General features: G+C 33.4%; 1 protein-coding gene across 1 annotated transcript; it reads right to left on the bottom strand.

Annotated features, from left to right (window-relative positions):
* Positions 1-5,580: 5,580 nt before the first annotated feature.
* LOC114714273 (ent-kaur-16-ene synthase, chloroplastic) lies at positions 5,581-12,712 on the bottom strand. The gene is made up of 16 exons (XM_028899005.1): positions 12,704-12,712; positions 10,771-10,907; positions 10,495-10,571; positions 9,260-9,315; positions 8,856-9,141; positions 8,561-8,741; positions 8,111-8,328; positions 7,899-8,019; positions 7,688-7,785; positions 7,381-7,604; positions 7,161-7,276; positions 6,950-7,048; positions 6,644-6,865; positions 6,395-6,536; positions 6,057-6,302; positions 5,581-5,966 (listed from the first exon to the last, which is right to left on the bottom strand). The coding sequence occupies exons 1-16, from the start codon at positions 12,710-12,712 to the stop codon at positions 5,649-5,651; spliced, it is 2,550 nt and encodes an 849-aa protein (XP_028754838.1). The 3' UTR covers positions 5,581-5,648.
* Between the last annotated feature and the right edge of the window lie 311 nt (positions 12,713-13,023).

Below are 13,023 nucleotides of genomic sequence, written 5' to 3'. Positions count from 1 at the left end.
GAAAAACACAATGCACAGACTGAAAATCTAACTTGTGCTTGTTGTAGGGCCGTGTCAAAGGGAAGCAGGAGCATCCAAAAGTCCTGAGATGACTGTAGTTAAGAACTTTGTTGAACAACTTTTCAAAAGGAGAGACTCCTATAGCTTTATTTGGTAACCTATTAAACAGATGAACAACAATACTAAAAGCCTCAACCCATAATCATAAAGGTAAAGCAGCATTTGCCAGCAGTGTTAGTCCAGATTCTGTAATGGACCAATGTTTCCTTTCAGCTAAGCCATTTTGTTCATGCGTATAAGGGCAGCTCATTCGATGTATAACACCATTATTTTTGAGCAATTTACCAATCTTAACAAACTTAGCACCACCATCAGATTGAAAAATCTTAATAGTACAACTACGTTGTAATTGAACCATCTTCTTAAAATCTAAAAAGGCATCAAAGGCTTTAGACTTGTTCTATAATGGATAAAACCATGTATAGCATGTAAAGGCATTAGTAAAGTGTATATAGTACTTGTAACCATCAAGAGATGTGTAAGGTGCAGGTCCCCATATATCATAATGAATCAATTCAAGAGGAAAAGTATATTGAGAAGTGGACAAAGAATAAGAAAGTTTGTGAGATTTGCCAAGACAACAAGCATTGCAAAAAATCAAACACTTTATTCTTATTATTAAAAGGAAGATTACAAGTTTTCATGACTTGAGTGACAATTAGAGAGGTAGGATGCCCTAACCTATTATGCCAGAGGCAAAAATTTGAGAAAATAGAGGAAATACAATCAGAATCAATTGAAACATAAGCAGATTGTGGAGAACACTAGAGTGAGGACTTAGACTGATACGGTTGAAATGACACACTGTGAAGAGCTGACCTGTGCCGTTTAAGAATTCCTTTGTAGAGAAGTTGATTAGTTTGCAAATCCTTAATCACACAAACATTGGAAAAGAAGGCAATTAGAATATCATTGTCAAGACAGAGTTTAGGAATACTGAGAAGATTTTTAGAGACTTCAGGAACATGGAGGATATCTTTTAATTTGAGAGTGTATTGAGATCGAGGAAGAATAAAATCAGAAGAACTAGTGCAATGAACTATCAAACCTTTACCATCAGCACCAAAATTCTATCAACAGACTTACCACTAGACTTGTCCTTGATGTTATGATCATTATGAGTGACATGGCTTGTTGCTCCAGAATCCAGGTACCAATCAGGATCAGCGATGCACTCAGTAGTGGCCATTAACACTGATTGATCTTTCTTGTGCTACCTCTTGTCATTGATCGATAGCTCATCAAAGGTTTCATCAAACCTATACCAGCATTCACGAGCCTTATGGCCTTTCTTCTAATAGATCTGACACTAAGCAAGAGAATGATTACTGGATTGAGCATTAGAAGATGATCCACTGTACTATGATGAGCGACCACGTCCATGATTACCTCTTCTAACTCATGTATGACCACCTCCTCTGTAAGGAGGCTTGCTATGAGCAAGATTAGCAGACTCAACAATCGGTGTCTTGGAATTTTTCTCAATACAAGCTTCTTGAGCAATAAGAAGCGATTCAACTTCATCAACAGAATAAGGATCTGATCGAGTGGTGATGGTAGTAATCCACGCATCATACTCATTAAAGAGACTTTCAAAAATAACCTCGATATGATCAGAATCACTGATCGGATGACCAATACCTGTCAATGCATCAGTGATACTCTTAATCTTCAACAGGTAGTCATTTCCAGATAAACTTCCTTTCTCGATGGTTTTGAGTTGAGACTTTAGTTAACGGATCTTTGCTCTAGTTTGAGAAGCAAAGTGTTGTTGAATCTTCTCCCAAATCTGAAAAGACGTCGTGCAACCAACAGCTCTGGTAAGCATCGCGTTCGACATTAAGCAAGATATCCAGGAGGCGAGCAGCTGATCTTGCCGCTCCTAAGCAAAGTACTCTGGATTCACTTTGAAGATTTCTAGATATTTGTCATTTAGAAGATACTTCGCCGGCGGTTTTACCATTTTGTCAATGAAAGACTGAAGGTCATGGCCTCGAATTGCAGATACAATCTGATGCTTCCAGATGAGAAAGTTGTTCTCATCGAGCTTCACAGAGACAAGATGCGAGAAGGTGATTACGTTTTTCTTAGTGGAGAAATCAGAAGGAGATGAGAGGGTATTGTTCGGTGAAGAAGTCATGGTGGTTTGACCGAATGGCTCTGATGCCATGAAGGAAAAGTGGAGAGAGAGAGAGAGAGAGAGTGAATAAGACAAAAAGTGGGTGAATGATTTGATGTCTATTGCACTGTACTGAGAGTTTACATATATAGGTACGGAGGTCACATGCCTCAACTAAGCTAGCTAAGCATTCTAACTAAATCTGTTAAGATACAATAATATTAGTTACATAATAATGATTTACTTATCACGCCCCACTGATGACACGAAGGAATTCCAATGAAGGACAGAGATTAAAGATTGATAATCCACGCTAATCTCTACACTGTCATTATAACTGGAATAATCTCTTTTATGTTTTTAGTCTTCCGACCAAAGGCTGCTCGGGCAACTACAGCATTTGTGAGTCGGTAGATTTTTTAGGTGAGATTCACAATAGAACCTAATTCGTGTTCAGAAATATGCTTCACAAATGCCAAAACCTCCTATTCTCTTATCCTTCTAAATGTCTGGACTCTTTTTAGAGACAAAAGCTCCAAGGTACAAATCTTTCGAAGGTGCCTCCAGTAGTTTCCATGAGGAGAGAAGGCGATATCTGTGATGTTATAAGCCAAGGTTTCGCTGGCAAAACATGTGGGTCTATTAGCGAAGATAATGTCATGGCTTTTCATAACCTCTTTGGCCACTTTTGGTGAAGGGACTATGAAATAGGAAACTTGTCCCGGCTGGAGATGCATTAAAGGTCCATACTTGTTTGCGAGGTCTCTGAGAGATCGATGGGGTAATGAACCAATCTAAGGAAGGTTTCCGATAAGAGGTAATTTCCATGGTCCTGGGGGTGGAGTTTTCTAGGATTTCTTTGAAGATGACAGTTTGTGTATCATAAGGGGAAAAGGAAAGTGAAGAAGAAGATGGAGTATGGGATTTGAGTCTCCATGATTGGGCTAAGGAGATGGTAGGATGTTGTGTAGCATAGAGAAGAAGACTAAGTGATGTGGTTTTGCAATCTAAGGGGTTGCTTGTATAAACAAAAATAAGATGTACACTTTCAACAAACGAATAATGATAATGGTGATGTATAAAATATAATTTAATCTCACCAATTTCAACCAACAATCTTTAAATATTTGTATTTTTACATGGCTTCACTGGGTGAGAAAATGCGAGGGCAGTCATATGTCTTTATAAGATCAAAATATAACAATATTTTTTCCCAATTTTTTGACCTTCAAAAGGTCGGCTATCAAACATTTCACATAGCGTTTTACATATACTCTTAGTTCCTAAATATTTGACTTATTTTGTAATATAATTTATACTATAAAATTGATCTTATATTTAGGACTGGAGGAATATTATAATCAAGACAAATTATGTGACTAGAGTTCCTAATTTATAAAAAGAAATATTTAGTTTTGAGGTTATGGTGCATTCAACATCCCGAAATATTTTTTTGAGTGCATTCAACACTATAAAATATTTAATGATGCATTCAACACTCTAAAATTTTCTAGGTGCGCTCAATATCTTGAATTATTTCTTTTTCCTTAGTATTGGATGCACTAAAATGTATTTTAGGGGGTTGGACGAACCTAAACAAATACTTTTAAAGTGTTAAATGCATCAAAAAAATTTCACGGTGCTGGATACAGCTAGAAAAATACTTTAAAGTGCTGAACATACCACAAAATATTTTAAGGTGCCAGATGTATTCGAGAAAATATTTCAAGATGTTAGATGCACCTTAATCATTAGTTTTATTGTTTTAAGAGATAATTATATGCTATGTTTTCATGTATCGTTAATAATGAAATGATTAAGACCTATTTAGTACTACCTCCGGTTCTATTTATAGGACCTCATTTATAGTATACAAATAAAGTCTTATAAATAAGACCGGACGTAGTATTTGTCATGGGTTTAACATGGGGGAATTTGTATGTGCGCGGACTCTTATTTGGAACAAAGATATAAATTGTTAGCGTGTCAAATATGAATGGATTTGCCGTTGATATTGGGAAAATTAAATAGATGCAATAAAAAATATGTTTCATATGGTTTATTTCTATGCACGAGAATCATTAATTATATTAATAAATTTGGCGTTGAATTAGCAAGGCGATATATGTTTTTTTTCCCCCAATAAATACTCTTCTTATGTCGACACTCGGCAGCATATCCCATAACTGATTGGACACGAGAATCATTTACGTGATTTACTAATTATATTTAATATTTAATAAATTAGGAAACGTTGGACTAGGCAGTATATCATATGCTACAAAATTGAAACAAATTTGACCAACGACAACTTTGTGTCAATTATGAATATCTAGAAATTATTCAAATTGAAAAAAAAAAAAACTTCTCATAAAGTTTTCTCACATACTTGAGTGGGGGAGGAGATTGTAAAAAACAATTCTACCTTCTCCTAAACAATTATCTGATTAGCTAAAGAATCAGCACAAAGTATGCACATTTTGGGTCTGAATTCGAATACAGCATCTTAACTCATGTAAGAATAAAGGAAAGTACTATAAGATCCTAAAAATATATATCTTCATTAAATTTTTTCACCAGCTTGTAATAACAAATTCTAATATAGAAAAGCACAACAAAGTTTAAATGATCACAGTTCAATTATAAATTGTTGTAACACCAATCTGTTTCGGTGCCATCACTGATACTGGTATCAAACTTCTTCCAAGCCGATAGATGATGATGATAATAATAATATGTCCTACATTAATTCGTTTGTTCAACCAAAGTTCGACGTTAAAAGGTGAAAGATTAGCGTCACGCTCTTTTATTCTTAGAATCAAATTTCTGAGTTCTTCTGTTGTTTTAATCAGAGAGATTTTATCAGGCCCAATTTAAATTTTTGAAAAAGAAATGTGATCCATATCAACATAATAAAATACAAAATAGCAAAAGGTACAAGGTGCTGCCCATTTTAGACCCCACGCAAATTTTACTTGAGTTTTGATGGTAAAACCATAATGCTTTCGTATATCACACGTCTCATCATAAGATAATCAATTAATATAAATATAAAATTTGAGGCAAGGTACGTTATTGGTTAGGCCCAACACTAAGGTGGAGCCCATTACTGTCTTGGCCCAAATTTCCCTTTTTTGGGCTGGCAGCCGGTTTTCCCAATCATAACCATATCAGTAAAAAAAAAAAAAAAAAGGTTCCCCTCTGTTTTCAGTTCTGAATTTGCTTTCGCTAAAATTATTCTCTTTTTATCGTCTTCATCAGTATTAGGATATAGAAGAAACAACTCTATCCCAGATAAAGCACAATTTTGGGGATAGCAAATGAGCCATAAACTAAACAGCCCTAATATTTGTCATTTTTCGTAATGAAAAATATTGAAGCCCCCTAAGTGAACAGAATTAGCAAGCTTTATTCAAAAATATACAGTATTATTTTCTTCTCTAAACAGGAAAGAGAGGTCATTTGTGATCTATGAATTCAGAATAATAGGATCACTTAAAACTATGTCTCTGATGTTAATGACCTCATTGGGCATCTCTTTTGCATGGATCACATCCTCCTTCTTATAAATTAAGTGAAGCGATCTGCACATTTTCCAATACACATCTTTTACTTCTTTTGGAAGCATGCTTCCTTCTTCCTTCGACACTATTCTCAACAGCTCCTTCCTCTTCTCCTCAATCTTCCTCTTCATTGTTTCTATGACCTCTTCTTCAGTTGCTGACCCACACAAATGAATCATCCTCAAGCTTATTGAGTTTAAAAATTTCCCTTGTTCTTTTTCTCTCTACACAAAACACACAGAAACCTTAATTATTCCCAGAAAAATTTACAAAACATACAAGAGGAGGGATCGAAAAGGCCACAGACTAGTCACCTGGTAGCCATTGACATCATTGAGGTATCGCCCATAGAGACTCACAACCTCAAACAGGTAGTTGGATTCATCACTTTCAATGACATTCTGGGGTAGCTTGGGTCCAACAAGATACATTAGTGGGAAGAGAATCGGTCCTAAGGCCATTGATGTGATTCCATTACGTTCATATTCCTTGATGCTCGGCACATGCTTGCTTCCAAACCATTCCGCTTCCTTTAACTGAGACCTCATCAAATCCACCCACTGTGCCCCAGTGAAGAAAAATATTTAGAGATAATCTTAAAAACACTGATGAGATGAGGTTGAAATAATTATATATATCATTAATAACTTACAATCTGAATCAAGTGGTTTAGCACATCACGCCCTTGAACCTTAAATGCTTGTCTTGCACTCTCACAGATTGTACTCTTGAGTGCTAAGAATAATATCTTCACTGTCTCAGAACAACTTTGTTTGTCCACATCTACGTCCCACCTTTGGTTCAATGTTCAGAGGAAATATTGTCATCTTATGCATATATTAATGCAGCAAAAGAAGTATATATATTTATGGCAGCTTCATTACAAATCGTACATACGTACTTCTCCATTAACTGTATGAGGTTGATTTGTTCCTCTTCAGTACTCCAAACATCATAGAAATCATCAACGACACATGTGAGCAAGCCCTGCATGGCCCATGTTAGACGAGCTTCGCGAAGTTCAGGAGATGTCAGTGTTGCTGCAACTGTCAAGAAGGAATAAGCAGCTTTTGTCTTTGAGATTGGAAAATGCAGTTTTTCCAATCCACTCTCCATAAACCACCTGATGATCATTAATTATGATATGCTTTATTAGTGATAAGATTATATAATCAGCTTGAGGCTATCATAGAAGAAATATGTTAACCTGTTAAATAGATCGAGTTCTTCACGAAATGCCAATTGGCAGTGATTGAAGTCTTCCACTCCTAATAACAGGAATTCTTTATTTGCAAGGTTCAAAGAACTGATCAAGAAGAGAGTAAAGTACCAAGTGAGTAATCTATGCATGACTCAGAGAAGCTCACATGTATGTGGGACAGAGAAAAAATGGAGTAGTTTGTGATATTTTGATGTACCTATATGAAGATTTCAAAGTTCTCCTTTGATCCCCCTCCTTGTAGTGTTCTATAGATCTTCGATTTAATATGAAATCCAAGTAAGCATGATGAGGAAAACGCAGAGCAAAAGATACCTAAAATTCGAGATCTTTGAGGATTTCATATGCATTAAATTGTGAATAAACTTGAGAGTACAGAAGAGTTGAGAAACAAAATTGAATTTGTGAGATTAATGTACCTCGTGATCAAAATGATTAGAAGGTTTGTGAGAATTTCCTGAGGAAGTGGACAAATATTCTATGAGAAAGTGTCCTGTCCACGAATTTAGTTCCTCTAGAACTGAATCATTGGAATGTGAAACTATCTGTGAAGCCTTGTGTAACTCTAAAACAGACTCAACATCCTTCAAATAACCTTGAAGGGTATTGAGGAATTTGTCTTCTGAAAATCTATCCAATGCGTCTGAAGTAAACACAAAATTATCAAATTTAGTTATTTTTCTTTGACCCCTTTTCAGTTATATTGACTTAAACAAGATGCAGAACCTGAAGAAACATTATATCCATGCAAACATAGCAAACGAAATGCCATGGCACAAGTGGTGGGCTCTGAAAATATGTCATCTTCTTCCTGTTGCCACATTCTGTTTCATAATCAAATAGAACATAAGATCAAGTTTTGTGGCCGTCTTTGTTCCCACAATAAGAAAGTTATTTTCAATTTCAAGCTTCTGAGACACAAAGTAAAGTTAATTACCTCCATGTTTCCTCTAGTATACTTCCAATTTCCTCCTTGAAATGACGATTAATACCCAACTTTTCAAGACTATCAACCATATGGAGTCGAGCATAGACATCAAAGGGATGTATAGTTGGAACTGAATATAATATAATATTAGTATGAAACCATAATAATTGTCATGTAGAAGAAGAAAAATCCATCAAAGACTGAAAGGAGGAATTAATTACCAGCATTTCCAAATTTATCTAATAGTGAAAATAGATAATCAAGACAATGTGGATTGTTAATATGGGTATATGCCGATGCAGTGGTGGCCGGGGAGTTAAATAAAGAGCCATTCTTTCTTTGAAACTTCATAGCCATTTCCCAGTTCTGTGACTTCCCAAATCCTTCTGAAATGTATGCCATATATGCTTTCCATCCTTCTGACTTGCTTCCCCACCCACTGCAACAACAATGCACAAAAGAGCTTAACTATGATTGTTCTTTCAGATTCCTCAATATGATAGATTGAATGAAAAAAACACACATTTGAATCTGCATGCCTTGTGAATAGTTTCTATGTTATGAAGTTATGAGAATGCTATCTATATCTGAATCATGCATTTAAAATTCTCTCCAAAATGCCGGAGTTAAAAGATGCTAAGGAAGCATATATTATTGTTTATGAATGGTACCTTTGGATCTCCAATTCTCTCTTTTGGATGAATGTCTCTAAACGCTTTCCTCCAAGAGGAAGATTGAGATTTAAGTTCTGGGCTTGCTCAAGTAAATGAGGGAAGATAATATCAAATCCAATAGGAGAATCTTGCTTATCATCCAAAGCTGAAGCAATGTTTGACTCAATATATTGAAACCCTTCAACAACACACCATGATACATATACCCATTACTTAGCCATACACATATTGGGTTGGTTCAAAGACACTTCTATAACAGAGATAAAGATCATCATTATATTACATACAATACCTCTGTTAGTTTGTTGTTCACCAACACCCCATTGTTTAAGTGCCAGGACACAAGCCAAGGTTGTTACAAGAGAGTCTTTGGTCAACAAGTCATTACGATGAGGAAGACCCCATGATCCATCGTTTTGTTGATTCTGCAGTAACCAGTTTAGGGACTGGGGAAACAGAGGAGTTTCCGGAGAAGAAGGTGATGGTATCATTGCTACCCAAGCTGTGTCATAACCTGATACAGAAAGTTCAACCTTGTCCAGCATCTTCTTTATTCTCTCTTTATTCCCCTCTGATATCTGTATTTAATATAATTCACCATATCATCATCATCATCATCATTTTTAAGAAGAATTATTTGGCATATTGGACTGAAATCTAGAGAGAGATGCATGAAATGGAAGGATGATATGTTACCTTAATGTTAGGTTTGCCCTCAAATTTGTCCTTTGTATTGGATCCATCGTGAGTTACTGAAAGTATAAAGACAAAACGATAGGTTTCGGTAACGGTAATTATGTACTCTCTGCATTTCTAAACATAGAAATTAGTATTAAAATATATATAAATTAGTTATTTATAAAAAAAATATGTTGATGTTTTAAAAATAGTTACAGTTTGGAAAAAAAAAATATGAATGTTCAAATAAAATTGGGATATTATATTTATGATCAAAATAAAATTTATAATTAGTTTTTATATTTAGAATTGAATAGAGTAATACTCATCTAGAAAATTCATTTAATTTAATCAAAAGTGGGTACTAGCAAAAACAGAGCAGTCAACATCCCGATAACAACGGAAAGCATAATATTAACCGAGAAAACGATTATAAAAAGAAAGTTATTTCTATGTATTTAAGATTTCTCACATTCAATGTAAATGTCCGGACTACAGACGACCACGCTTGCCGCCTTTGTATGCTAAGAAAGTAAGAAGATTTTTGTGGTCCTGTTGTTTTAATTAAATAAAGAAGCGACGTGATATCTTTAACAAAATAATGCGTTTCACCAAAAAAAGAAAATAGTATACCACTCTATTCATATATATATATATATATATATATATAACTTGTAAGTCACTTATACATATTTTTATATATTAAAAAATATATTAAATTAATAAATGTCATACATTTTTCTCACCTATTTTTTTATTACATTTAATAAGAGTAAAATTAGAAAAATATTGTTAATTACTTTACAAATGAATTATATTTGAAAATAAATTTTTCTCCTACAAGTGATTTACATGTAAGAGTAGGTAGGAGTACTAGACAACTAATTGTGTTCCAATTTTAATAGCAAACATATAATAGACTAACTTATTTACAGTCCATTAACAACGTAACTTATTATTTTCAACTCTGTGTATCACATTTATTAAAAATAAACTCTCTCTGTTCTTTTAAAATTCAAACGATTTACAAACAATGTCTTGAAATGATGTTGACTTCATGAAATAAAAAAATAGATACATCATATATAATACTACTAATTATTACCTCCGGTCTTAGTTATAAAAGTATAAAACCTTATTTAAAACGAAATCTTATAATTATGATCGAAAGTGGTACTCTTTTTATGTGAGGCATGTTTTATAGACTATAAACGAGATTTTATAATTAGGATCACTTTTTACGTGGGGCATACCATGTAACGTCTGTCTATCTATCACCTCCGATCGATGCTTCAGAAGAAATAACAGATCGGAGGACAGATTCAGAAAGCTAAGAGCTAAGAAGAAGATGAAGATATAAGCAATTCAGCAACACAACTCCAAATTTGATCTCCAGCGTGTGTGTGTGTGTTCGCGTATAAGTTTGTTAATCATGAATCTATTAGTGTATTGTTGGGTAACAAATTAACTTAACAAACAAATTCAATCATCTGCACCCGGGGGGGGGTGGAGAGAGAGAGAGAGAGAACCTGGATTGAGTAAGCGAGGAGCAGAGAGAGGCAAGCTGGTTGTTCCAGGAAACATGACGGCAAGCACGCACCGTTTCTGCCGCCCTCTTACACGCGCATAAGTGGTATATATAGAAGAGGGGGTTTGTAGTATGATACTATTATCAATTGAAGTGACATTATTTTATAAAAATATTATTAGACTAATTTGTGTATTATTAAAAAATATTGATGTACATGATTTAAGGAGTAAAATAAAAATAAAGAAATTATGTTTCATAAAGCATTAATAAATTTGAACAATAAGCCAACTTAAAATGGAGATTAAATAAGTTAACAGCTAGTTTTTTTAGACATTGTTTTAGAATCATATTTATAAGTAATTATAAACATATTTTATGTAAGTTGAGATAAATTTATTTATATATTTATTTTACATTTCATAAGTTATAATTAAAAAATTATTTATAAATTATTTCAAACAGCGATGAAATGTTTGTGAAGCATGAATTTAATTATATAAAGTTATTTTAAAAAATGGGGATGAAATAAATAAGACGCGAGTGGTGCGGCTAAATCACTAAATCAGGCTCAAGTTCGCAAGTCAAATCAGTCAAATCCACTAGCAACGCGAAGCCGCCTAAGTTGACTACTTCATTGACCTAAAAAGAGAGTAACGTAAATTGAAAGGAAAATTACAATTAAGTCTCGTAAAAAAAAATAATTATTAAAAGATCTTAATAATAATTTTAATAGTTTAACAAGTCAGTGAGAATAATAATTTCTAGGACTTATTTTTCTTACTTAGATCTCTTTGTAATTCTCCTTAACAAGGGTCTGTTGGTCCCAAAAATAAATTCAATAAATAAATATTCCGTTTTTTTTCCGGTCCCTAACCTTAGCTGTTACAAAGAAAGGAGACTATAATTAAGCCCGCCTTTTATATTAATCAGGGGTTTGATTTCACAACTTCGTTCGTTATGAGTAGAGTGTCATAAGTTACAAGACCCTTAATAAATGTCTTTTTTAGCTAAATACTTATTTTATATGTACATTACATGTTTATGAGTTTGAACTTAAAGGGCATAATATATGGATGGGATATGATAAAAAAAAAAAAGAATTACTGAAAGGTACTGATTTTTGCCCTTAATATAAACTTCAAATAACTAGTTCACAAATAATAAATTATTAGTTAAAATTAGTTAAAAATAATGAATACGTTATAAATATATTTTTATTTCTAAATATATCTTTATCAATAAATATGAAAAAAGATGAAAGAGAATATGTCGGAAAATGAGAGAAAATAAATAATTAAGAGCAACAAATAAAGTCAAATTGAAACTTACAAAATGGATCATATTCTTTTCTAAATTTAAAACTTATAAATAGGACCAGAGAAAATACTAAAGAAGGAATATAATTATCAACAAGTGACCAGTTAGAACCTATTATCATTTATTATACTAAAACTTATCATTTCAAACTGTTCACTTGTTACGTAATTTTTTTAATGAATACATTATTTCTTCAGTGGGGGACGATGTAGTAATTCTCTAAAAAAAAAAGCAAAAATGATCATAAAATACATGTTGAATTTTAAAATAATAAATAGGTGATACTTATCATTTTTGTAAGGGTTTATGCATGCTAAATTACATATTTACCATTTTAAAATTCAACGAAAAAGGTAGGTTTGACAATTTGACCTTGACCAATGGTTATAAGCAATTAAAATATGGGCAATATTATTGTTCTGAGATGACCTTAAGTCATACAATGCGATGTGATTTGTGAGAGATGAATTTGGGCACAAAAAGTCATTGAGACGCACTCCATTGTTGGAATGTGGACAGTTTGTGGATTGTGAGTGGGGCGTGGAATCAGTTAGGTGGGTTTAGTTTAGTGGACTCGTGAAAGTGTCAGTGGCGCATGCCTTGTGGAATTATACCCGCGGCATTTAGGAATTTCGAATCCTTAACATTATTCATGCCATGATTTAATTTTAAATGACTCAACCACAATCAAATCAATTAATTTTAAATTATCAGCGTCTCAATGGTTCAATAGTAACTAAATGAGTTTTTTATTGAAAAAAAACTAAATAATTTTTTAAAACGTAACAGTTTTTGGACGAATTTCTAAAGCATAACATTTTTTTTTTGCCATCAAAATATAACAATTACAAACAAGAACTTTGTTTAAAAAATGGAAAACTTTTGAATCCTTAAACAAAGGTTAAAAAATATTTCATGATGTTATATGCACTTC

This window comes from Neltuma alba, unplaced genomic scaffold (assembly GCF_004799145.2).
Source record: "Neltuma alba isolate B1F8T4 unplaced genomic scaffold, ASM479914v2 tig00001932_pilon, whole genome shotgun sequence".
NCBI lineage: Eukaryota > Viridiplantae > Streptophyta > Magnoliopsida > Fabales > Fabaceae > Neltuma > Neltuma alba.
This window is presented reverse-complemented; position numbering and strand designations above follow the sequence as displayed.

Bases quoted from the DNA above. Each gene is read 5' to 3' on its own strand.
- LOC114714273 (XM_028899005.1), bottom strand. The intron at 9,316-10,494 runs GTATGCCCCACG...TTATACTTTCAG, and splicing joins AGATAGACAGACGTTACATG to TAACTCACGATGGATCCAAT. The intron at 6,866-6,949 runs GTTAACATATTT...AATGATCATCAG, and splicing joins GAACTCGATCTATTTAACAG to GTGGTTTATGGAGAGTGGAT.